Here is a 26,117-nt window from a genome sequence, read left to right as displayed (position 1 = left end):
TTGTTATTATCTCATGATACTTGTTTAATCAGCTACCATCTCTCCTATGGACTTTTTAATGTCTACAGTCTCAGATCAACACAGCCCTGCCCTCCAGCACTATCAGCAGCAGGAGCAGCAGAAACTCCTCAACAGCAACATTGTACCCATCAGGTAAAACATAGGCTACGTTTGCTTTGCCTTGTCGCCACCTCACAACAGTGATATAGTATAATGCGATCCCATATTAGATTATTGATGAATGTGTGTTGTTGTTATTCAGCCTGGTTCAATGTGCCCCTTTTTAACTTTGAGCACCCGCCCCTTTAAACGTCTCTGCACGGCCCTGGATGCTACACAGAGGCCTGTTGTGAAAAATCAGGCAGGCATTCTCTGATAATAAATTGACTGGTTCTCATATAGCACTTTTCTACTCCACTTTTCTACTCCGAGCACTAAAAGCAATTCGAACAAACTGCCTCATTCACCCATTTATACGCAAAACTTTTTTCTACATAAGTGCTTTCTATCTAATATTCAAACGCATACTTGGAGATAACTTGGGGTTAGTATCTAGATACTAGAGACAGGTAAACTGGAGCAGGCATTGAATCCTGATTAGTAGTTGATCTGCTTAACCTCCCGAGCTAGAGCCACAATTAGCTTAATGACTAATCCTGAATACTTCAGGATGTAGTAGCAAATTATTTAAAACATATATAAACCTTCATAGGCTACTGTGTAATGCCTAATTGTTAAAACTATGTTTTCTGGTAGATGGGTGACAAGCTGTTCTGTTTATTTTTTAAAAAAGGAACGCTTCATTAAAAAAAATGCAGAAGAACAGTGAAAGGCCAGATGCCCCAGTTTTACACTGGGAATTGAACGCGGCTTATATTTGTGGATTTGTGCTGGCAGTGCCTCAAAACCCCACGTGGGCGTGAGACGTGACTTGTGCGTATCAGGCGATTGGTGCACACTCATTTAAGGATTTTTAAGAGAGCGAGATGGATGTTATGTGTAGTTTTAGAAGTTTGCATGCAAAGAAGAGTTTTTAAAAGAGAACTTTAGCGTATTCGAGAAGCTGAACTTAATAAGTTGTGTGTAAATAATCACTATTTATCCAGGTTTGAATGAATTAATAAAATAGGTTTACATGTGATTAAATTGCTTCGTATTTGTGGATGCACGCATTTGTGAGTCCTCAAAATCTGCACAAAAATAATATTTGTAATTTTTACGCATGTTAGCTTACATATCTTACGCACGTACGCATTCGTAACACGGCCATACCTTGTAGGACCTCTACCTCTGCTGGTTTCATTACGCTAGATTATATTACGTATCACATTGCATGTAGGTACGTACGGTAGAATGTTGTCATCTTACGTGAGGTTTTACTTTTTACTTTTACTTTGAAATAGTGACCGGAAGTAGCTTGGTTCAGCCTGTGCGCGTGCGAAGTAGTGTCTGCGTAAAGTTGAACGTCTTCTCACCTCCACTGTTTTCGGTGAATAGTCGCCAAATTTCATCGCCTGGACCCGTTGTGGTGTAGAGAAAGCAGTCAGTAAGGTGGGTTCGGGTAGCTGCAGCACGTCTAGCCCATTATCGAGCAGCTTGAAATGTTAAGCGTGTTGAACAGAACTGACTCATGTGGTAACACACTGTGTCGATTAAAGCCACACTGCTAGCTGAAATCAACGCTGAGGTCCACTTATATGTTTACTGATTTTACTGCTGTGTCTGTGTTGTTAGATTTTTGACAATGATTGTTAATAGTGTGGTGTTCAACAAGCTTATCGATCACAAAGTAGTGTAATGTACTTCATATGCCGTGGTAATTAAGGCTCACTTAACAGAAGCATCCAATTTTGTTATTCTTACGTTTTCGGGAGCATTTCTAAAGTGTCTGGCAAATGCACGGAGGTGTTGTTTAGCCTTCTCTGACTTGGGCATGGCCCATGGGAATTTCAGTTACATCAAAAATAATACAGAATAAAGCAGAATAATAGTACAGGACAAAACATGCATTTTCATCGTTTTAAAATGTTGTGAGGTATAATCATTTTAATTGTTCACCAACCTTTTGCCTTAATGTAGAGTCTTCACAACAATAAGGCACTGAAGCCCAAGATTCAATGGAGAGTTACAAGAGATAACAAAACGCAGTCTGGTAACAATATTAAATGTGGTTTGTTCCACTGAGTGGTAAAAAAAAAGAGTAAAGTTTCCCATGTACACATTATTTTTTTATGTTTAAATACTACTAGTATTTTAATTTGTATTACTTAATATTTTTTATTTATTTTACTTTTATTCTGACAGTCTTATTGAATATTGTTAAAAATACATTTTTTTCAAATTTATTTTCTAGGTCATTATTTTAATTTGTCGTGGGACAAGACAACAGGGTGATATTAACAGGTGGGCAGACTTAAGGAGGTGAGGTACTGGAAACTAGAACAGGATATTTTCCCAGAGGACGCAAAGATAAGAGTTATTTAAATAATCATTGACTAACTGACTAATCACAAAAAACTGGCAGACTAGTCAACTACCAAAATAATTTTTAGCTGCAGCCCTACTGGTGAGACGCCATTTCCTCCCTACTGGTGAGACGCCATTTCTTCTCATGCTTAGGAGTACTCTGGTTTAAGGTGGGTGTTTGTGAGTTACACCAGGGAGTCAAGTACTTCTGATGTGAGGGTTTCTTTTTTAGAGGAGCTACAATATCTAGAGTTGAATGCAGTGAAGAAGTAAAAATAATAACAAGATAATCAACCTCTGTGGGAGTAGCTTCAGGTAGCTGCTCTACAATTTTTTCCGCATTGAAGGCATTGAAGATGATATCAGTGGATTAATTATATCCTTAAACTTGGTTACAGCGCATTCAGAAATACATCTGCTGTGATGTAATCTATTCCATTGTGGTGTAATCCATTATTGTAAATGTAAATGTTAGTAGGAAATGGATTGACAAAAGAGGGTTTTCAGATAATAGTGTTAAATGATCAGTTTCTATGCCAAATGTCAGGACAAGATCTAGAGTGTGTCTAAAATAATGGGTGGGTTCTTTTGCATTTTGAATCAAGCCAGTTGACTCTAATGAAAGGTTAAATGCCGTGTTGAAGCTGTCATTTCCAGTATGTACATGGATGTAGGGCTGCCACAAACGATTATTTTGATAGTCGACTAGTCACCGATTATTTTTGTGATTAGTCAACCAATCAGATCATGCATTCATTGGATGTAAAACATACAGCCTATTGCACCAGCATGCGTCTGCTCTTATTTAACTATCATTAGCTTACAACTTGAAGTGTTTAAGGTATGTGCTAACTAAAAATAAAGACAAGATAATAGTTTATTAAACTTTTAATGAAATTTGTAGATTGTCTCGGTGGAGTTTAATAAACTCAGCCGTCTGCTCCTTGCTCCCTCAAATATAACAGGACAAATTCTCGACCATCTCACATTTCTGTTTAATCAGAAAACGTCATAGCACTTTTGCAAATATGTGATGTCTTGATAAATCGAGCAGATATTTGAAGTTTACACAGCTACCTTCTCGCCTGAAAATATCTTAAAAGTTTACTTTGTGACTCAGAAATATTAAAACTAAGTAGCTGCCATCATTGTTGGCTATCGAGGCTGGATATCAGAGCATTATCTCGCTGGTGGGGGAAGGAATCTGGGCCCTTTCTCAATTCTAAGTACAGAAGTACGTACTCGCATTCTCAGCGAGACCAGACTTGCCTAGACCGCACGGGAGTACGGAGTTGCCAAGAACGCGAGCACGGACTCGTGATTTGTACAACTGGAACACCAGCGTACTTGATGATGTCACAGGTCCGGAGTTTTTACTGCCGTCCCCTCTTAATTTAACTGCGAGTAATATGTTATGAAGCTTAACTTTAATCACAGCCAAACCAATTTACTCAGGAACAAAAAAAACACTGAAATAAACCAAACATTAACATTTAGAAGTGATCTAAGTTACTTATATATAATGTTTAACCTCAGTAGCGAAATCTCTATTTAGTTTTTGTTAGAATGCCTTTATTTTTATTTTAGTATAATAGACAGCTACTGGGGTTTGGGGTTTGTTTAACCTGAGTAGCAAAAAGACCGCGGGAAGGGGGGGGGGGGTACGACCAGTACTTGGTCTCCGACTGATGACGTATCACGAGAACGCAAGTACGCACAACGCATATTGAGACAGGGCCCTGTACTAGTGCATGAGATTGAGAGATACTAGCTAGATATAGTCGGGCTCACCTCGACCCATGGCTTGGGCTTGGGAACTATTGTAATGGGCTCTGTTTCAGTCTGCCCTCGGTGAGAGGCAACACCAGAATATCCATGGGTGGGTATTCTTGTATCCCATCAATTTGCTACCAGTACACTGAGGTTCTCATTGTGCATGAGAGGGTTGCTCCACTTACCCAAACGGAAGACTGACTGTCATTTGAGTTTATGTGCCAAAGAACAGTTTAAAATACCCAGCGTTCTTGGAGTCACTTGGTGGGGCGTTTGAGGGTGCTCCACCTGCTGACACCCTTGTCCTACTGGGAGACTTCAACACTGACTTAGGCAACAACCTTAAGAGCCAGCTGGGTGTAATCGGGCGGAACGGCCTGCCTGAGCTTTATGTAAGCTTAAGCTAAGTGGAGTTTTGTTATTGGACTTATGTGCAAGTCCATGTTGAACACTACATTCAAAATAGGGATGTACCTGGTGACTAATTTCTTAGTGTACTAAACAAGGAAAATAAATTAGACTAACCAACTAGCGTAAAGTTGAAAAACACTCAGATATCAAGTTAAATTTGTTGAGTATGTAATGGTAAAAAACTGTCTAAACAAAGGCCTTTGAAACCATTAATCACATTCTCCAATATTGAATGCATGAATGAATTTAGATTATACTCAAAACAGAAAAACAAGAAAAACAACTGATGTTAAATATGATGGCTTTAAGCCTACAAGGGTCCATTCTACAATTGTTTGTTGAATATAAACACCATTTCATGCTGATATTGCACTTCCTTTGTTTTTCAGATATCCAAACTTAAAATATCGGTATCTAAAATAAAAAGGTGGCATCGTGCCATCCCCAGTTCCAACTAGTGACAATAGTGACGATTAGTCATATGAATGACTAGTCACACACATCCCTAGTTCAAACACAAGGGTCCATAAGTACATGTGGCACCAGAACACCCCAGATTGCAGGTCAGGTCAGGTAGATCAGGTTGTAAGGGAGGATGCACCCATACATATAGAAAGTGTTTGATGGGAATGCCTGGCAGCTGAAACAAAAACTCGGGTGTGGAAGGAGTTTGGTGAGGCCATAGAACAAGAGTACTTGCTCAGAGAATTATTTGATTGCTGGGGTTTTTGTCTGTATTATTGTAGGGTCTTTACCTTATCATAATAATGATGAGGTAATAATAATCACTTTGAGGCATTTGGTGTTATATAAATAAAACTGAAGTGAGTATTATCAATAATAATAAGTTATGTAGTTGTTAAAAATAATTTAAATGGTATAAGATGTTAATATGATTCCTGGTCTGGAAGAACAGCTTCCTTGTGAGCTCATGTCACTTCTCTCCCAGCAGCAAATTTTTGACCTTTCAGCCACACTCTCCCTAGCCTCGTCACAGGTTGCCCTTTCTATTTCTGTTTCTCTTCTTTTAATTCAGGCAGGAGGAGGTGAAGTCATGTTCCGAATCCTCCATCATCAAGGTAAGGGAATGTGCACCAGTCTCATGGCCCAACGGCGCTATGAGCACCACAGGGCCGTCATGGCTATACGTCGCGAGGATGTCAATCCCTGGGAGAGGAGGGCGCCACTGGCACCACGACATGTCAAAGAGCTCACAAATGCTGGCGTAAAAGTCCTGGTACAGCCATCCAACCGCAGAGCTATTCATGAGAAGGTGAGAGAAGGAATACTTTGTCTAATTTTCACTTCGTCAGGTGGTGTTGTTTTGATTTTCAGATCTATGGAGGTAGTATTTAATATCTTGACGCATGCTCAATCATACAGGTAAGGAAATCCCAAAAAGTTGATTCTGTTCATCTGAACATAACGTCTTCAGTGGGAGAAATGTTTCGTCACTCATCCAAGTGACTCCTTGAGTCTCAGCTGAATGCAGGTTTCCCCAACCATATAAACAGTACCTTTGCATAATGACTGAAATTAGCACCACTGACGATCAATGACCTTTGAGGTGAGGTTCTTGATCATTAATATCAATAATAATATCAATAATATAAAGAGGGTTTACCTTTAAGACCCATTGTCTGTATAATCAACTCGGTCACCTATAACATCTCAAAGTTTCTGGCTTCGATCCTCAAGCTGTTGGTAAGCAGCTCTGAACACCATGCAGAACACTTTTGATTTTGTTGAGAAGATGAGAGCTGTCATTATGCAGGCAGATGGTTTCATTTGATGTTCACCGACCAAGTACGTTTGCTCTTGGAAGTGTGTCTTCATTCCACATATTTCACATTCAAGAATCACTACCACAGGCAGAAACATGGGTGTGCCATGGGCTCCCCAGTTTTAACTATTGTGGCCAACTTGTACATGGAAGAAATGGATCAGAGTGCACTGTTATCCTACCCTGAAACACCACCAAGTCATTGGTTCAGGTATGTGGATCACACCTGGGTAAAAATCAAATCTCAGGACGTACCACAATTCACGGATCACATTAACTCGGTGGACCAGCACATCAAATTCACCAGGGAGGATATGAAAAGTGGCAGGTTAGCCTTCTTAGACTGTGAAATTTCCATTAGTAATGAGGGACATTTAAAAGTTGATGTGTACCGTAAACCAAAAAGCGGTATTTAAGGTTTGACTCTCATCATCCAGTGGAGCACAAACTGGGCGTCATCAGGAAGCTACAACACAGAGTGAACACCATCCCCACAGACACAGCGGCCAGGGAAGCAGAAGAACATCACATCAAGAAGGCCCTGAGTAAATGTGGTTATCCCAGCTGGACTTTTGTCAAAGCTGGGAAGGCGCCTAAAGAAAGCTCCGCTCAAAACAGGAGAGAAGGACAACTGCTGCCTAAGCGAAAACCCGTAGTGATCCTTTATGTGTCAGGAGTATCGGAACAGCTGTGACATGTTTTCTCTAAACACCACGTTTCTGTGACTTTCAAACCCCAAAACACGCTGCGCCAAAAATTCGTCCATCCCAAGTATCGGGTCCCCCGACACAGACAGAGTAATATAGTGTACGCTGTTAAGTGCCAGGAGGATTGCCAGGATTTATACATCGGGGAAACCAAACAACCTCTAGCAAAGCGGATGGCACAACAGTGAAGAGCTACCTCATCAGGCCGCAGTCTGTTTACACCTACAGGCCAGTGGACACTCTTTCAATGATGAGGATGTACACATCCTGGACTGGGAGGAACGCTGGTTTGAGCGCGGAGTCTAGGAGGCCATTTACGTGAAAAGGGAAAGACCATCTCTGAATCGAGGAGGGGACCCAAGGGTACATTTTTTGCCATCTTACAGCCATTCCCCAACTGGGAATACTCATGGTCATTGATCAGTGGGTGTTGATCAATGGTCATGACAATTTGCATAGTAATGATCAAGCTGACCTCACAGCTCATTGTTTGTCAGTGGTTCTAGTTTCAGTCATTGTGCAAATGTACTGTTTATAAGTTTGGAGAAACCTGCAGTCAGCTAAGACTGAAGCACTCGGGGGAGTGATAAAACGTTTCTTCCACTGAAAATGCTACGTCCAGATTAACAGAATCAATTTTTTTGGATAGTATTTAGCGACTTTACATTTGGTGACTTTTAGGCATCTTTGCTTCCTCTAAAAACATATTGTACCTATAAAATGTATAGCTTATGGGACTAAAAATACAGACGAACTTGAAGACACATTAAAAACATTTTGTAAACCATAACATTTAGACCGTACTTTGCTTTCAGTACTATATGAAGGCAGGGGCTATCATTCAGGAGAACATTTCAGATGCATCACTGATAATTGGAGTGAAGAGGCCACCGGAGGAGAAGATAATTCCCAAGAAGACGTACGCTTTTTTCTCACACACCATTAAGGCTCAGGAAGCCAACATGGGGCTCTTGGATGACGTACTAAAAAAGGTAAGCCCTAAAATACCCTGCAGTGGTCCTGCTTTTCAGTCAGTTTATTTATGTTTTCAGTTAGGGGTGGGCGATATATCGAATATACTTGATGGTATCACGAGTTTTTCTAAATATGATGGTTAAAATGGCTTTATCGTAACCATCAAGTATAAATTGCCATGGCAATATTAAGCTGTCTGCATTTAATTCGCAGACAGCTTAATATTGAGTTTTTTTTTCTCAGCGAATTACATCATTAATCCCCCCTCCTAACTGGAAAGTTTTCTACCTGACACACTGCACTGAGCATGTGTGTTTATATACTACCAGGTGGGGAAAAACATGGCGACAGCAGGAGTTTTAGATGAGCGAGATAATGAGACTCGCTGTCGTTTAGATTTCACGACAGTGTCGAACAAAATGTGGTAATTTGCAAAACATCCTCTAAAAATATTGCCGCAAAAGGTAGCAGTACCACAAATGTATTCCACCAGCTGAAAAGTCATCCATTGCAAAATGAAGCCTGTTTTAAACTCTGCATGTCAGCCTCTCCCCACACACCAAAGAAAACGTTAAATGAACCAGCTGTGACACCTGCGACTGTTCTTGGTCACTCGTTTTTAGTCACTGTCTAGGCTTAGGTTTCTGTAATTTGAGATGATCACATTTTTTATTATAACCTTATAGGTTAGAAGCACAAAAGAGAACCTTTTTAATTTAACTGTTTTGTTTTGTCTCGTGAATTCTTGCTTGTTGTAAATTTTTGTTGCTATGATCTTTTGTTTGTTAAAGGTCTAGTGTTGACCACAGAGAGACTTACTGTGACAGTATTGTCATTTGTAAAAAAAAAAACCCTCTGTGTGCAACTGATGGTTAAAACATGATTTTTTTTATTCAAAGTAGAAAAAAATATTGAGTGGTCGATTTGAATGAGTATACCAGTGCAATTTTAGGCACTATATATGGTTGAAAATAACATTTGTTTTTGGAGGCTATTTAAACATAATGTGATATAGATCGTGATATAGCCAAAAACATTGTGATATTATGTTTTCCTCATATTGCCCAGCCCTGTTTCCAGTATACAACTGTAAATGATGCAAGGAAAGTCTGTATTTATCTGAGATACAAGAAGTTCCTCCCAAGCATTCTTTGGTCTCTTTTCTCTTCTTTTGCTAGCCTTGAAAATAACTTTTTTTAAACAGTACAGAGTTTTTCTTCTTTTAAGTAATATGCTGAGTCAAAGACAAAGTGTGGTGGTCAGCACTTTTTCCTTACAGCAAGAAGATCCTAGGTTCAAGAACTCAACAGCGTGAGGGTTTAAGGCAGGATTTAGATGTACGTGTTGCTTCAACACTTGACAGGGGTTGTCTTTGTTAAAAGGACTATTATAAGCAACAACAAAAAATGTAGTGCAAGCTAACTGTGCTCTGATCACCAAACTAGCTGCTGGTTACAAACTTTATTCATATACAACAGACTGATTATTCATTGCAGTAATTGGCTGTTTCGTTTTTGGGAGGAAATTCCACAAGCAGTTATGTTGCTCTCTGTGAATATTTTAATAACCTAAATCGATTAATTGAGATGTTGCTGCTTGAGTAGCTGAACTCTTCTCAAGTTTCAGTTCAAGCACTGCAGGCAAAGTGAAGCAATCCTATGATCACTCTTCACAAGGTCAATGACAGGCATGAGTGTTGAAACCTGAAACCAAGACTCGCCTGACACACATTTTCCATTTTCCAGCATGTGTTTTATTTTTGTTGTGATTCAATCCCAACAGCAGTAGAGACCTGCAGGTTCTCCTCTCTGACACACACACAGACACACACACACACACACACACACACACACACACACCTGTGATGTGATCAATTTTTGGGATAAAAAGCCAACACCTTTAATTTCAGTCCTTTCAATCACCTGCTCAGACTGTCAGGGCTCTGTGTGCGGGCAGGTGGAGATGTGGATCTAAGTGCAGGACTCTGAGACGGAGATATAACTGAAAACCACAGCTTTATTGCTGGCACCAACAAAACAGAAACCAAAAATGAAAACACTAACTGGAACACACAGGCAGGATCTGAGGGTACGACGCGACACCAAGCACGGGAAAACACAGGGCTTATATGCAAAGGGTAATAATGAGGGAATGGACAACAGGAGGGAGAAACAGCTGGGAGAGATCAGGGCTGACAGACAGGGGGAACAAAGCTGCACACACTAACATAAGACAAAGACTTTCACAATAAAACAGGAAACATGAATCATTACTCAAAACCCAAGCAAATCATAATTCAGAGAAAAACCAAACATAAGAACATAGTCTTAACAGGAATAACTGAAACATGGATTATAATAATAATCAACAAAGCACCAGAGAAACATAAAGAACAATCCATCATTCAAAAAATAAACCAAAACATAATAAACTCAAAATGCTGGGTCGAATTGCCCCAGAACCGTGACACAGACCGTTTAAATGTTAATGAAAACAAGCTTGTTAACTGCTTCCAGCAATGATTGTTTTCATTTTTTGACACATTAACACCAAAACTGGATTAAGATTAAGTTAAAACCAAAGCTGTCATAGTTCACAAGCTTTACGTCTGTTAAATTTTTCATGAACTTGCTGTAGCCTGACAGCAGCGGTCCTCTCTCAGTAGAGAGTCGCATCTCATAGTATGCGGGGGTAAGACTGAAATAAAACCTTGATTATTCTTTATATCTCCTGGGTTCTCCTTGGGTCCAAACATCATTGTCATCAGACAGTGAGCATGACAGTCTGTGCTGATTTCTGCTCATCTTCCTGTTTTTTTTTTTTTTATGGGCAGACACTTCTGTAGAGATTTACCATTAGAATGCAAAAATTGCACATGTAGCCAAATGGTTGACTTCACCCTTATGATGTCTACAACCGTCCATATTGCACAATGTAATCACTGCTTAAAGGGGGGCATGGATTTGCATGATCATTAATATAGAATATAAATAAAATCTGTTACTCTGTATTATTATAGATTAAGTTGTCATATTTAAATGAAGTGGTATATAAAGTAATGAAAATTATTTAGTATAAGTATAGAAGAACCAGTGAAACTATACAAAAGGAATAATTGATGGAACCATGAATTTGTCTCTTTACTGAAAAAGGAGATTGTTTCCTGAAGGAGAATGTTTGGCTGTCAGTTTGTGCCCTGAAACTCACGGACACTTGAGTTATGCAGCAGGTCAATGATCCAAAACACACCAGCAAGTCTACCTCTGAATGGATCAAAGAATACAAAATCAAAGTTTTGGAGTGTCCTAATCAATGTACGGACCTAAATCAGATTCAGTTACTATTTGTTTCATTTAATTTTATTAAGTTAAATGAGATTTAATGCGGTTTGACAGGGTGAAACAATCTTAGTCACTAGTCCAAACAATGACAATAAAAGATCCATTAGTTATGACTTATTAGATTTGGAAAGGTGGGAGGACAAGAAATTGGGATCACTATCAGGAGACTGATCAAGGATTATAAAATTGGATTAAATAAAGACATTGCTTCACGGAGCCACTGAATGTGGTATAGGGCACTGTTTTCCAGAAGAAGAGTAGGTGTTGTGTTGCCAATAATAAGGTGAATTTATTAATAAAGAAAATAATAATAAGATGAATGGTAAGAACTCCAATTGACTAATCGATATATGAGAAAGGTAATGTAAAACTTGACATTTATTGAAGTATAAAAAATTGATAGACAGCTTTAGATAGGTGAATCCTGAAATTCTATAAAGAGAGGTGGGTGTGAATCGAGGTTTACATTCCAACACTTGTTCAGGCTAATTCCCAGCACTCTCTCCCATGCAGATTTAACATTGGATGGTGAGGAATAAACAGATGAAAGGAGTCTACCATATATCTGAGAGAGAAATTACTTTTGATGGGGATCGGAGCATAGGAGTTTTTCCCACAGGTGTTCGGGAGTTTAAAATGATTGGTGTTCACTTTGAAAAATCTAAAAACAAAATACACTAAAATGAAAAATAAATAATAAAGACATAAATACAGAAAACCCATAAATGACTATGTGTCCAAACTTCTCAACAAATAATGAAAACGGATTCAGATTTCTAGCTGTTGCTACTCAACTAATGATTTTGATGTACAGTAAATAAAGAAATACAGCATGCTCTGCCGAAGGCTGGATTTCATTTTCCATTTAAATTCACACTCTTCAAAAACACTAACAAAGTTTATTTTGTCTGTGCAGGAGGTCCGGCTCATTGATTATGAGAAGATGGTTGATGCTAATGGTTACCGGATTGTAGCATTTGGCCAGTGGGCTGGTGTTGCAGGTAAGAAAGGCTGCTGGGATTCCTAATCTTGTTAATTATTTCCCCGACTGTGTAGAAAGAGTTGCAGTGTAGCAAACTTTGGAATCAGTGAAGATCATGGACAGAAGTGAATCATTTGTAAAAACATGGCCTTTATCATTTGATCAGTCAGACCACTGTTGACACTGTTAACTCGGACTTGCAAGATCAAAATCTGTTATTCAGTATAAACTGTTACAGAATTTTATGTCATTACTGACATAAAAAAAATAATGAAAGTAGGACTCCCCTGGACAGAGGAATCCCTCTGTCCAGCCATACTCTTCTTTCGTGTGCTCCCTTATTTTTAGACATGGATCCGTGTGCTTGATTCAGCACATTTTTATGCCGGATCCCCTTCCTGATGCAACCCTTCTAGGAATTTATGCCTCCTCCTGGTCTTAAACCAAAGATCTTTTGCATGTTTGGAAAATGTGCTAGACACTACACTATTGACCCCATACATAAATACCCACAATTAGTTGGATCAAGAAGAGCTACTCCTGGCCCAGCGAAGTCAGAAAACAAAAGGCTTAAAGGGTTTAAGGGTGTTCTTTATGACAAACAGTAAATGGACAGGTTCTTGTAGAGTGCTTTTCTGTTCTCATGAGCACTCAAAGCGCTTTATACAGCTTACCTCATTCATCCGGTACCAAGATGGTGAGCTCAGGTTGCGTGAAAGAAAACATGTTTATAGCATAAACAGCACCATTAAATCATTCACTGAGAAAAATGCTAGTGGGAATCCTTCATCAAAGGACCTGATCAACAAATTCTAACGTGAATAAGAACAAAGTTTGTAGCTGCTCCATCCACCGCTGCAGTAAGCCTCAAGAAGTTGTATTAAAACATGCAGATGAACTGTTAACTTGATAGTACTGAGACCATGATTGATACCTGATATCATGTTTAAATTCTACAGCTTAATGAATTCTGACGGCAGCCGTACTTGTAGATACCTGCAGTAAGCAGACTGTAATATAAAATACTGTGTTAATTAGATCGCATTAATATTCAAAAATATACAAATAAAAGCTTTTCACAAGCCGATAAGAATGTACATGGGTCAGTAAAACTCTGGACACTGAATTATTATTAATCTTAATTAACATCTACACCATTATAACATGACGTAGGAGCTTCAAATCAATACCGTAGCAGAGTTTGTCAGAGGTCAAGTTGTCTGAAAATTTTCTGAATGCAATAACTCAGGAAGGATTTTCAAATTGATATCATAGATGAAAGTAGGAAAAGGCCAGTCACAAAACTCATTTTCTGCGGTTTCCTATGCTCATTTCCACGATCTTGTTCTTTTGGCCACTACCCAAAGCTTGGGACCAATCCATGTCCCCCTTTAAATATTAATTGTATTGAGAGTAGCTGTAAATAATTGTTTTCCTAATGGTTAAAATCCAGTGTTGGGGAGTAATGGAATACATGCAGCGGCGTTACGTATTTAATATACAAAATATGAGTAACTGTATTCCGTTACAGTTACCGTTTAAAAAGGTGGTATTCAGAATACAGTTACTTTGTTGAAATAAAGGGATTACACGGCGGTCTTTTCCTGTTTCATATGTTAGGCTATGCTCTCTCTATTTTTGGTAATTCCACGCCGGTGGAAACCCAAACAAAACACGCATTAAAAGGCTCTAATGCCTGTTTCTCAATCTCACGGCCCATGTCACCACTACTTGCGGCTCGCATAATGACATGAAAGAAATCTTTTTAAAAATTATTGTTCAAAAAATTATTTAATATGAAGGCAATAGGCTGAGTGTTACAGGCATAGCCCTAAAGAAAGTAGCCTCATGGGCAGTGTAGCCCAGTTGTAAGTAAGCTATTAAGACTCGACTGTACACTGTGTTCGTGTTTTCCTCCGAAACAATAAGTTCCGTTGGAGCACCCTTTCAACGCCTCTCTCTGTCTCTCCCTAGCAAAGTTGACCCAGACAACAAAGCTAGTTTTCGGGTTACGAGCCCGACACGAACCCGACATATTAGCCAAAGGTCCCTTTACTACGGTTCGGAGCCGCGGACCAGTTTTATATACGCACGGAATAGTTTTCTATATGAGATCGCTGCAAAAAGTGCACCCTTACCTAATGTCCACCCTACTGTTACTCATTTATATTAAGATTTAAAAAACTAGTTGGTATTGGTATGGCGAGTAGCCTTCAGTAATAGTAATAAATCACACAGCACTAGGACATTCATGTAGTTGTAAAAAGCATGATAATATATTAAGTAATCCAAAGTATTTAGAATACGTTACTCTCACTGAGTAACGTAACGGAATACGTTACAAAATACATTTTGGGGCATGTATTCTGTAATCTGTTGTGGAATACATTTTAAAAATAACCTTCCCAACACTGTTAAAATCTTTATTTGTGAAAAAATGAATTCAGTCATTAATAGTTATGGTTAAACAAATGCTTGGCTTAACAAAATGCTGACTTTTAGTTAGCCTAGCTACAGTGCCTAAGAGAAACCTATGGTTGTTTTTATTCATCACTTCAGTCAGTGATGAATAACAAGACACCCTAGATTTACGGAGTGGCAACTATTTTTACAGGCCAAATAAAGATCTTCTAAATTGAGATGGCATTTCCTCCCCAATTTACGGGTTCTATTTTTTAAGTTTGAGAGTTATACCAGGGAGTAGGAATGGGAATTGATAAGAATTTAGCAAAGATATTACATTTGTGCAGTTGAATTGTATGCTGTGTGGTCAAATGTTTGTGCATGTTGGAGGTATTTCCCCTAATTGTTGTGCAGGCACTGGCAAAGAGCTGAAGTTGTGTTAGAAGCTTAATGCAGTTCGTTCTGTCCTGGATGCAGTTTGCACTTTACCATCACGCTCTCATCCTTTTATGGAATAAAAATAAATGTAATGTAGACTGTGTCATTATTTTCATCCTCTGACACAAGCTGAAATAAGTGGGAGTGATAGGCAAGCAGACAGTACAGTTGTGGCCAAACGGTTTGAGAATGACACAAATATTGCTTTTCACAAAGTTTGCTGCCTTAGTGTTTGTAGAGCTTTTTGTCAGTTGTTCTGTGACGTATTGAAGTAGGAATTACAAGCACTGTTTATGTTTCAAAGGCTTTTATTGACAATTACATTAAGTTTATGCAAAGAGTCAATATTTGCAGTGTTGGCCCTTCATTTTCAAGCTTCTTGGCCAAATCCTGATTGATGGCAACCCATTCTTTCATAACCTGCTTGTTGAGGATTGACCACAAGTTCTCAATTGGATTAAGGTCCAGGGAGTTTCCTGGCCATGGATGCAAAATTTCAATGTTTTGTTCCCCGAGCCCCTTAGTTATTATCACTTCGGTCTTATGGCACGGTGCTCCATCAGGCTGGAAAGGGCATTGTTCATCACAAAACTGTTCTTGGGTGGTTGGAAGAAGTTGCTGTCAGAGGATGTTTTGGTACCATTCTTTATTCATGGCTGTGTTTTTTGGCAAAATTTTGAGGGATCCCACTTCCTTGGTTGAAAAGCAGCACCCCACACGAATGGTCTCAGGATGCTTTACTGTTGGCTTGAGGCAAGACTGATGGTAGTGCTCGCCTTTTCTTATCTGGACAATCCTTTTTGCAGATGCCCCAAACAATAAGAAAGGGGCTTCATCAGAGAAAATGACTTTACCTGAGTCCTCAGCAGTCCACTCACTGTATTTCTTGCAGAATATCGGCCCGTCCCTGATATTTTTAGGGGGGACAAGTGGCTTATTTGCTGCCCTTCTTGACACCAGGCCATCCTCCAAGAGTTTTCAGCTCACTGAGTGTGCAGATGCACTCACAACTGCTTGCTGCCATTCCTGAGCAAGATCTGCACAGATGGCACCCCGATCCTGCAGCTGAATCATCTTTAGGAGACTGTTCTGGCCCTTGCTGGACTTTATAATTATGTTATCTGAACCTAAATTGGGACAAAAGATCTGAGAAATCAGATAGAAAAAGCTGTTTATTCTGGTTCTTGTAGATGATTTCCCTCCAAAACTATATACAACTAGCTGTAAGTCATGTAACTAGAAGACAATTAAGAACATAATTTTGGTTTTCTATGGTAGATGAGAGTTTGATGGTGTAAGGCAAGCTTTTACAAATACATACTGAGCCATTTGGAATGGCCTGTATTTTTATACAACATACAATAGTTAGTCTGTCATGGGAGCTTAAATGGCACAGAATTCTAAAAATCACCCTCTAACCTTAAATTAATAACCAGCTTTTTCTGTCTTATAAATATTTCTGTCATTTTAATCATTTATGATGACCACATTATAAATTACTATTTTGTGTGTTATTATTTAGTAAATTGTTCTTTTTGGAGTATGTGTAAATAAATAGTAAGTAAATGAATCTCTCTTTCTTTTCGTTCAGGAATGATTAACATTTTGCATGGATTGGGGCTGCGCTTCTTGGCTCTCGGACACCACACTCCGTTTATGGTAAGAGTGGACATTCTTTATCATTTCAAAAAAATGTTAAAAACAAAAAACAACTTTGTCCTTATAAAGAGTTCACATGTGATGTCCTTTTCTCCACATGATTCATATCCAGCACATTGGTATGGCTCATAACTATAGGAATGTAAGCCAGGCCATCCAAGCAGTCAGGGATTGTGGGTATGAAATTTCAATGGGGCTTATGCCCAAATCCATTGGACCCCTCACATTCTGCTTCACTGGAACAGGAAATGTCTCCAAGGTACAAAACCTTAGACACAACCAAACACTCAGTCAGAAAAAATACATTAAGGAGGATTTTGTGATGAATGTTTCATTTTATGCATCTTTTTTCTTTCTTGCAGGGAGCCCAAGACATCATCAACGAGCTTCCTGTTGAATATGTTGAACCTCACGAGTTGAAGGACGTCTCTGAAACAGGAGGTATGAAATATTTTGAGCATCATGCAATTTTCAGCTGTTGGAGTGACCGTGGTGGGTTGTAGCACTTTAAACACACAAGTTCTTTGGGGAAATGGTCTGTCTGATCTTGTTATTTGGAATGTGGAAAAACATGGATACCACAAAAAGCATAAGGACTTAAATTAAACATTGCTTACAGATTATAATACAAATGAAATGTGTTTAGAAAATAACATTTATAAATTTCTAGATTGATCAAAAAGTTCTTGCTATTAACCAAACTTTTACTATGTTCCTTTATTTTTTGCCTCTGTGAATAAATTGGAAAGTCATGAACCTAAAAAAACAAAATATCTGACAATTTATTTTAGGGCTGTGGGATATGACAAAATATACCAGATGATGATGATAATAAAACGTCTGTTTTATCCCTGTTTTTGTGGGGTTGTCAACTTTGAGATACTGAGATTCACTGACCCGTTCTGCCATCATGTGAGTCATTAGGATCACATGAGACAAGGTGAGAATTGGAGGTGAATCACTTGGAAAGTGATCTCAGGACTGTATTATAGGTGGCACCTGTTTGGTGTTGTAGGTCACTACCTCTATTCAGTGGATATCAATGTACTCATTTACTCTTCTCTGAAACCATCCATCTTCTCTGTCCAAAATGTGAATATTAACATCATCAAAACAGTGTGTCCCCTCATTTAAGTGAAATTATAGCTGAATCTTGTCCTAAAGACCTGGATCTCTCTTGTGGCGCTACGTAACTTTGGAGTGGTTGTTTCGTCCCTCCTATGTGTTGGTCCGAGAACTGTTCATCATATAACATACACAACATTGTTTTCTTTTCTTTTTTTCCAGTGTTTTTCCATTTTGTTGCCTGAGGTTGTTGCTGGGTCTGAGATCTACTGGGGTGTTATGCTCGGTGAAGATTTTTCAAACAGAGCTATCACATCACAAGGGGCAGTAGTGTAGTTCTGCTGAGCAGTAACTCAAAGGGAGAAAATCCCATGAAACTCTGGGGCACCTCCCTCACTGTAAACGAAAGAGGGTCTAACTGGCAATCCTAATTGTGTTCATCCGCATAAATGACCTTGCGAATCATGGAGCTTAAAGTCTTATTCAGCCGTTTCACCACCCCATCAGTCTGAGGGTGGTAGAAGTTGGTCCGAACACATTTAATGCCAGTAATTCGTACAGTCCTTGTAGTCTGTGAGACATGAATGATGTTCCCTGGTTAGTTGCAAGTTGGCAAGTCAAGTGATATTTATTTGCAGTGTTTTCCTTTGCTTTTATGAGAGCAGCTTTCCATCTACCTTTGTTGTTCCACACCACACACAACTCCACATCCCACCACAGTAAACCTCTCTAATTATTAGGATTCAAAGTCAGTTCACTGTATTATCATTAAAGATTAAGTCAAAATATTAGTAGAATCATTAATGTGACATTAAGATTAGATATATACTAATTTATGGCTAAAGCTAACTGCATTCCTACAACCTTTTATTAGGCGATTGTGTTTGTTTGTTTTTATCACTATCATTAAGTTATATTATGTAATTTAACTAGAGCAAACTGTATGTTTTCTTGCCAGATATGACCAAAGTGTATGCCACCGTCCTTAGCCGACACCACCACCTTGTAAGAAAGAGTGACGGCATCTATGACCCCATTGAGTACGAGATCCATCCAGAACTGTACACTTCCCACTTCAGGACCAGCGTGAGTTTCTTAATTTTTGTCTGTCACTAAGGCCTGCTTACAACATTCCTCCAACCCCCATCTGTTATTCAGGGGCCTTGTCCTCTACTTCAGTCAGCAACACATAAGGCATCCATCCATCCATTAGCTTCCACTTATCCTTTTCAGGGTCGCGCGCGGGGGTGGGGGTGGGGTTGTGCTGGAGCCTATCCCAGCAGTCATAGGGCGAGAGGCGGGGTACACCCTGGACAGGTCGCCAGTCTGTCGCAGGGCTAACACACAGAGACAGACAGCCACATGACAGCGCTCACGTTCACTCGCACATTCACACCTATGGGCAATTTGGATTAATCAATTAACCTATCCCCACAAGCTGCATGTCTTTGGACGGTGGGAGGAAGCCGGAGTACCCGGAGGGAACCCATGCAAACACGGGGAGAACATGCAAACTCCACACAGAAAGCCTGATGGTGGAATTGAACTCAGGACCTTCTTGCTGACCTCCGTGCTGCCCACATAAGACATGAATAAGTCAAGTTGTGCTGGCATTTCAAAACACATGCTGTATTGATATGTCACTAAAGTACAAATATAAAGCCCACTTGCAGGGTTCTGGATCTGTGTTTACCATGGTAATCCCTATGTTTTTATATAGATTATTAGAGATTAGGGAAAGGAAAGGGGTATGGTATGTGATTATGGAGGGGAGAGTTGGGACTTTAAAAGGAGGGTCTATGACTGGTAAAGAGAGAGAGCTCACTGACATGGAGAGAAGGAAGAGTGAGTTATTGTGTGTGCATGAGGCCAGGTGGAAGCGTAGGAAGGTCAGTAGCACTGGACTTGGCCTGTTCTACTTTGCTGTAGAGAGTAGGGCTGCCACGATTAGTCGACTAGTCACGATTACGTCGGCTATCAAAATCGTCGAAGACTAATTTAATAGTTGACGCGTCGTTTGAAGCTTTGTAAGATCCCAAAAGACACAGGAATAAGTAGTAGGATTTGAGAGTGTAATAATGGACTGAAACAGAAGATGGCAGCACTGAATGTACAAGGATGCCAGCTGCCGTTAAACCCCAAAGAAGAAGAAGCTGTGTCCCAGAATTCATAGCCCTGCTCAGTTTCCAATAATGGCGGTAGCTATTTAGTTTTAATATTACTCTTATTTTGTGACCCAGAAAGAATAATAAATGTTTAACATATTTTCAGGCGAGAATGTAGCTGTGTAAACTTCAAATATGTGCTCAGTTTATCAACCACACCACATATTTTCAAAAGCGCCCCGACATTTTCGGAGATGTCTGTTACCCACTAGCTCGATAGCTAGCTGGGGTTCAAGGCTCACTAGAGCCCGTGAGAACACCGGACTCCTGGCAAATCGTTTTCGAACCCACCGCCGTCTTTCGCTACTCAGGTTAAACATGATATATAAAGTCACTTAGATAACTTAAAAATGTTATTGTTTGGCTTTTTTCAGTATTTTATTTGTTCCTGAGTAAATCAGTTTGGCTGAGATTAAAGTTATAGTTTTTACACAGCTGAATAAATGTCAACCAGACAACTGATTATCAGAAGTGTGAGATGCTTGAGAATATACTCCGGTGTCCTGTTATATTTTAGATAGCAAGGAGCAGACGGCTGAGTTTAATAAACTTCACCAAAACAATCTGCAAATGTAATTAAAATTTAATAAACTATCATCTTGTCTTTATTTTTTAGTTAGCACATACACTTAAAGCTGTAAGCTAATGATATTTATATAAGAGCAGATGCATGCTGGTGCAATAGCTGTAAGTTGTAGGTCGCATGATCTGATTAGTCGACTAATCGCAAAAATAATCGGTGACAAGTCGACTATCAAAATAATCGTTTGTGGCAGCCCTAGTAGAGAGCAAGTGGAAAGGAGTAGGGGTAATCTTGAAAGAATAGTGTCAGACAACATCATGAATTTGAAGCTGGAAAATGAAGGTGTGAATATTGTTAGTGCATTTGACCCACAGGTTGGATGTCGGTTAGAAAAGAATACGGAAATGTACATGCATGCAGAAATGGCATTACTGGATGCAGAAGTTGTTAGATGAAGTGGCAGAGAGTGTCCTCAGGGACATGTAGGTTAAGTGTACAGAGGAGACGATGAGAAGGTGTTGGTTAGGTATGGTGTTGAGTAGGGCTGTGCGATATGACCAAAATCTCATATCCCGATATAAGACATCTATCGTCCCGATAACGGTATAAATCACAAAAATGTAACCATCCATCCATTCATCTTCATCCGCTTTGTCCGGGGCCGGGTCGCGGGGGCAGCAGCCTAAGCAAAGAGGCCCAGACCTCCCTCTCCCCAGCCACCTCCTCCAGCTCATCCGGGGGAACACCAAGGCGTTCCCAGGCCAGCCGAGAGATATAATCTCTCCAGCGTGTCCTGGGTCTGCCCCGGGGCCTCCTCCCGGTGGGACATGCCTGGAACACCTCACCCAGGAGGCGCCCAGGGGGCATCCTTACCAGATGCCCAAACCACCTCAGCTGGCTCCTTTCGATGTGGAGCAGCAGCGGCTCTACTCTGAGCCCCTCCCGGATGGCCGAACTTCTCACCCTATCTCTAAGGGAGATGCCAGCCACCCTTCGGAGGAAGCTCATTTCCGCCGCTTGTATCCGCGATCTCGTCCTTTCGGTCACTACCCACAGCTCGTGGCCATAGGTGAGGGTAGGGACGTAGATCGACCGGTAAATTGAGAGCTTCGCTTTTACACTCAGCTCCCTCTTCACCACGACGGACCGGAGCAGCGTCTGCATTACTGCAGCTGCAGCCCCAATCCGTCTGTCGATCTCCGGCTCCCTTCTCTCATCACTCGCGAACAAGACCCCGAGATACTTGAACTCCTCCACTTGGGGCAGGACCTCATCCCCGACCCGGAGTGGGCACTCCACCCTTTTCCGGCTGAGAACCATGGCCTCAGATTTGGAGGTGCTGATCCTCATTCCCGCTGCGTCACACTCGGCTCCAGCTCGCTCCAGTGCGCACCTCCCACAGGACACCCCGAGGGACATGGTCGAATGCCTTCTCCAAGTCCACAAAACACATGTAGACTGGTTGGGCAAACTCCCATGCACCCTCAAGTATCCTCGAGAGGATAAAGAGCTGGTCCAGTGTTCCGCGACCAGGACGAAAACCGCATTGTTCCTCCTGCATCAGAGGTTCGACTAGCGGACGAACTCTCCTTTCCAGCACCCTGGCATAGACTTTCCCGGGGAGGCTGAGGAGTGTGATCCCCCTGTAGTTGGAACACACCCTCCGGTCCCCCTTCTTAAAGATGGGGACCACCACCCCGGTCTGCCAATCCACGGGTACTGCCCCTGATCTCCACGCAACATTGCAGAGGCGTGTCAGCCAGGACAGCCCTACAACGTCCAGAGCCTTCAGGAACTCGGGGCGGACCTCATCAACACCAGGGGCTCTGCCACCAAGGAGTTGTTTAACTGCCTCAGTGACCTCGCCCCCAGAAATTGGCGGGTCATTCCCCTCATCCCCAGACTCTGCTTCCTCCTTGGAAGACGCGTCAGTGGGATTAAGGAGGTCCTCGAAGTATTCCTTCCACCGCCTGACAATTTTCTCAGTCGACGTCAGCAGCGCTCCGCCAGCACTATACACAGTGCAGGTAGAGCACCGCTTTCCCCTCCTGAGACGCCTGACGGTTTGCCAGAACCTCTTCGAGGCAGTCCGAAAGTCTTTTTCCATGGCCTCTCCGAACTCCTCCCACACCCGAGTTTTTGCTTCAGCCACTGCCCGAGCCGCATTCCGCTTGGCCTGTCGATACCTGTCGGCTGCCTCTGGAGTCCCACAGGCTAACCAAGCCCGATAGGACTCCTTCTTCAGCCTGGTGGCTCCCTTCACCTCTGGTGTCCACCATTTGGTTCGGGGATTACCACCACGGCAGGCACCAACTACCTTGCGGCCGCAGCTCAATGCAGCAGCTTCGGCAATGGAGGCGCTGAACATGGTCCATTCGGACTCGATGTCCCCCGCCTCCCTCGGAATGCTGTTGAAGCTCTGCCGGAGGTGTGCGTTGAAGATCTCGCGGACTGGGGCCTCTGCTAGTCGTTCCCAGCACACCCTCACTACACGTTTAGGTGCACCAGGTCTGTCCAGCGTCCTCCCCCGCCACCTGATCCAACTCACCACCAGGTGGTGATCAGTTGACAGCTCAGCCCCTCTCTTTACCCGAGTGTCCAGAACATATGGTCGCAGGTCTGGTGATACGATTACAAAATCGATCATCGACCTACGGCCTAGAGCGTCCTGGTGCCACGTGCACTTATGGACACTCTTATGTTCGAACAAGGTGTTCGTTATGGCCAAACTGTGATTAGCACAGAAGTCCAATAACAAAGCACCGCTCGGGTTCAGATCAGGGAGGCCGTTCCTCCCAATCACGCCCCTCCAGGTCTCGCTGTCGTTACCCACGTGAGCATTGAAGTCTCCCAGCAGGACAACAGAGTCTCCAGGTGGAGCACCTTCCAGCACCCCCCCCAGGGACTCTAAGAAGGCTGGGTACTCCGAACTGCCACTCGGCGCATAAGCGCAGATGACAGTCAGGACCCGTTCCCTGACCCTAAGGCACAGGGAACAAACCCTCTCGTCCACCGGGAAAAACCCCAACGTACCGGCAGCAAGCCGAGGGGATATTAAAATACCCACCCCAGCCCGCCGCCTCTCACCAGGGGCAACTCCAGACTGAGACAGAGTCCAGCCCCTCTCCAGGAGACTGGTTCCAGAGCCCAAGCCGTGCGTAGAGGTGAGCCCGACTATATCTAGCCGGTACCTCTCAACCTCATGCACTAACTCAGGCTCCTTCCCCACCAGAGAGGTGACATTCCATGTCCCTATTGCCAGTCTTGGCAGCCGGGGGTCAGTCCGCCAGGGCCTCCGCTCCTGGCCGCCACCCGACACACAATGCACCCGACCCCTATGGCGCCTCCTGCGGGTGGTGGGCCTGCGGGAGGATGGGCCCATGTCTCCTCTTCGGGCTGTGCCCGGCCGGGCCCCATGGACTAAGGCCCGGCCACCAGACGCTCGCCCTCGGGCACCCTCCCCGGGCCTGGCTCCAGGGCAGGGCCCCGGTAACCCTATCCCGGGCAGGGTAAACTGTTCCCTCTGTGTTTTTTTCATAGGGGTCTTCTGAATCGCTCTTTGTCTGGTCCCTCACCCAGGACCAATTTGCCATGGGAGACCCTACCAGGGGGCAAAAGCCCCCAGACAACATAGCCCCTGGGATCCCTGGGACACACAAACCCCTCCACCACGATAAGGTTGCGATTCACGGAGGAGAAAAATGTAACATTTTCTGTAAATTCTGTGAATCTCGGCTTGCGGGAATTGTTTCCAGCTGTGTGTCATGTAGCTGGAGTTGAGTGTTTTAACTGATGCATGAAACGATACATTTTTAGACATAAGTTTTTTGTTGAGTATTTATTACACGGCATGCTGCGGGGAAAAGCCTGTTCTAACATTTGAGTCTAAGGTTTATTTTTTAGCACCTGGCGGCGCTTTTTTACTTCTCATCCGTAAATAATCTGCTCTTTCACGTGATTCAGTTTATTTTGAAAAGTCTCAACAGGATCTTGAGCTTTATTGTGAAAGGTTTATGTAGGACATAAACAAGCGGACATGCGATGGTGTTACTGTCGTTGTTGCTAACGACAACGCATAAAAACAGGCGCTTGTCCATCTGTAGTGTAGTTATATTACATATAAGAGAGAACTCTAAGAAATTAATATAGCCACTACAGTGACCATCAAAACCATGAAAAAAATATTGCCGTAAACAGTTTATTTTGCGACACCACAAAACAAACGATAGCGTAAAATGAAATGATAGACGTTTTTATATTGTCATCCGATATATATCGTTACAGCCCTAGTGTTGAGGAGAAAAATGGAAAACAGAGTGTTCATCTGTTGTAGATTTATTTTTTTATTTTTAGGCTTGCCACTTCTTTTGTCCTCCACTTGTCCAGTTTCCTCAAAAAGACTTTTTCTAATGTAATGCATACCAGGCAAGATATGCAAGTTATTGGCTAATAGCTATTAGCCAATAACTAGTTATTAGTTATTAGCTTTTTATATTATATTTTAAAATTGGTTCTTTGCTAGGTTCTGTATCTAGGTTCATAGACCCATAATTCATTCATCTCTTGAGTTAGGTGTTTTTGCCTTTAAGGGAATCATGTGTCAGTTTTAAGTGGTTTAACAAACAAGAAACACATCCCTCTGAAAATCATCATGGACTGGACTAAAAAATGAGTGAAAAAGTAACCAAAGAAAAACTTTGGCCTTCAGAAGGCCTCGAGAACTATTGCTCTGCCACATGGCGAGTGGAAGGGTACATCCTGGCTGAGTGAGTTAATGTCACCCAGTGAAATCAGTCAGATACATTAACCCTTTAAGACCTACCATAGAACCAAGTCCGCGAGAGCTTATATTATATTTTTACATGCTGTAGTGCCATTTTTGGGAGCATTTCAAGTTGCTATACATCAATACAACCATTACAGCCTAAATTTTAATAATATGTCTGCATTAAGTGCATAGTAATTACATAAGCTGCAAAAAAGTGCAATAAACTACAAAAAAATTGAAAATCGTTTTTGTTTTTTTAACATATATTTCTAGTTATATAGTTTTCTAGTTATAGTTATATATAATAGTTTCCCACCACAGGAAATTTATTTTGAGTGTGTCAAACATAACTTTTAAAAACACCAGCATAGGCTCATGAGGCCCTGATGGTAAAAAACTACATTTCCGCGAAAATGACGTCACTTCCGGTTTCGGGCAGGTCATGGCGTCCATGCTGATGGACGTAGGAAGTGTTACGAACAGCTGATCGGATCGGCAAAGCGTGTTTCTGGAATATTATGTTTTTGTTGCTGCAAGCGCTTTTTATGCAGTTTTTGCAAAGCTATATGTGGAAGGAAACTGTGACCTAGATCAAGCTGATGGCATAAGATGTAAGTACAACTTCTCCGGTTTCATATGCAAAAAAAATTATTGCGCT

At 41.5% G+C, this 26,117-nt stretch overlaps 1 protein-coding gene across 1 annotated transcript in view; it reads left to right on the top strand.

Moving 5' to 3' along the window:
* The first annotated feature begins 1,413 nt into the window (after nt 1-1,413).
* Nucleotides 1,414-26,117, top strand: part of aass (aminoadipate-semialdehyde synthase) — a 78,045-nt gene continuing 53,341 nt past the window's right edge. The window contains exons 1-8 of the mRNA XM_006782233.3: nt 1,414-1,551; nt 5,687-5,923; nt 7,956-8,132; nt 12,373-12,457; nt 16,871-16,938; nt 17,051-17,197; nt 17,301-17,379; nt 18,962-19,089. Of these exons, the coding sequence (XP_006782296.1) occupies nt 5,705-5,923; nt 7,956-8,132; nt 12,373-12,457; nt 16,871-16,938; nt 17,051-17,197; nt 17,301-17,379; nt 18,962-19,089 (903 nt within the window). The 5' untranslated portion in view covers nt 1,414-1,551; nt 5,687-5,704. The remainder of the gene's footprint in view (nt 1,552-5,686; nt 5,924-7,955; nt 8,133-12,372; nt 12,458-16,870; nt 16,939-17,050; nt 17,198-17,300; nt 17,380-18,961; nt 19,090-26,117) is intronic.

This window comes from Neolamprologus brichardi, chromosome 7 (genome assembly GCF_056152115.1).
Source record: "Neolamprologus brichardi isolate AB-2024 chromosome 7, ASM5615211v1, whole genome shotgun sequence".
In the NCBI taxonomy this organism is placed as follows: Eukaryota; Metazoa; Chordata; class Actinopteri; order Cichliformes; family Cichlidae; genus Neolamprologus; species Neolamprologus brichardi.
The sequence above is the reverse complement of the archived record's forward strand: the minus strand, read 5'-3'. Positions and strand labels throughout refer to the sequence as shown.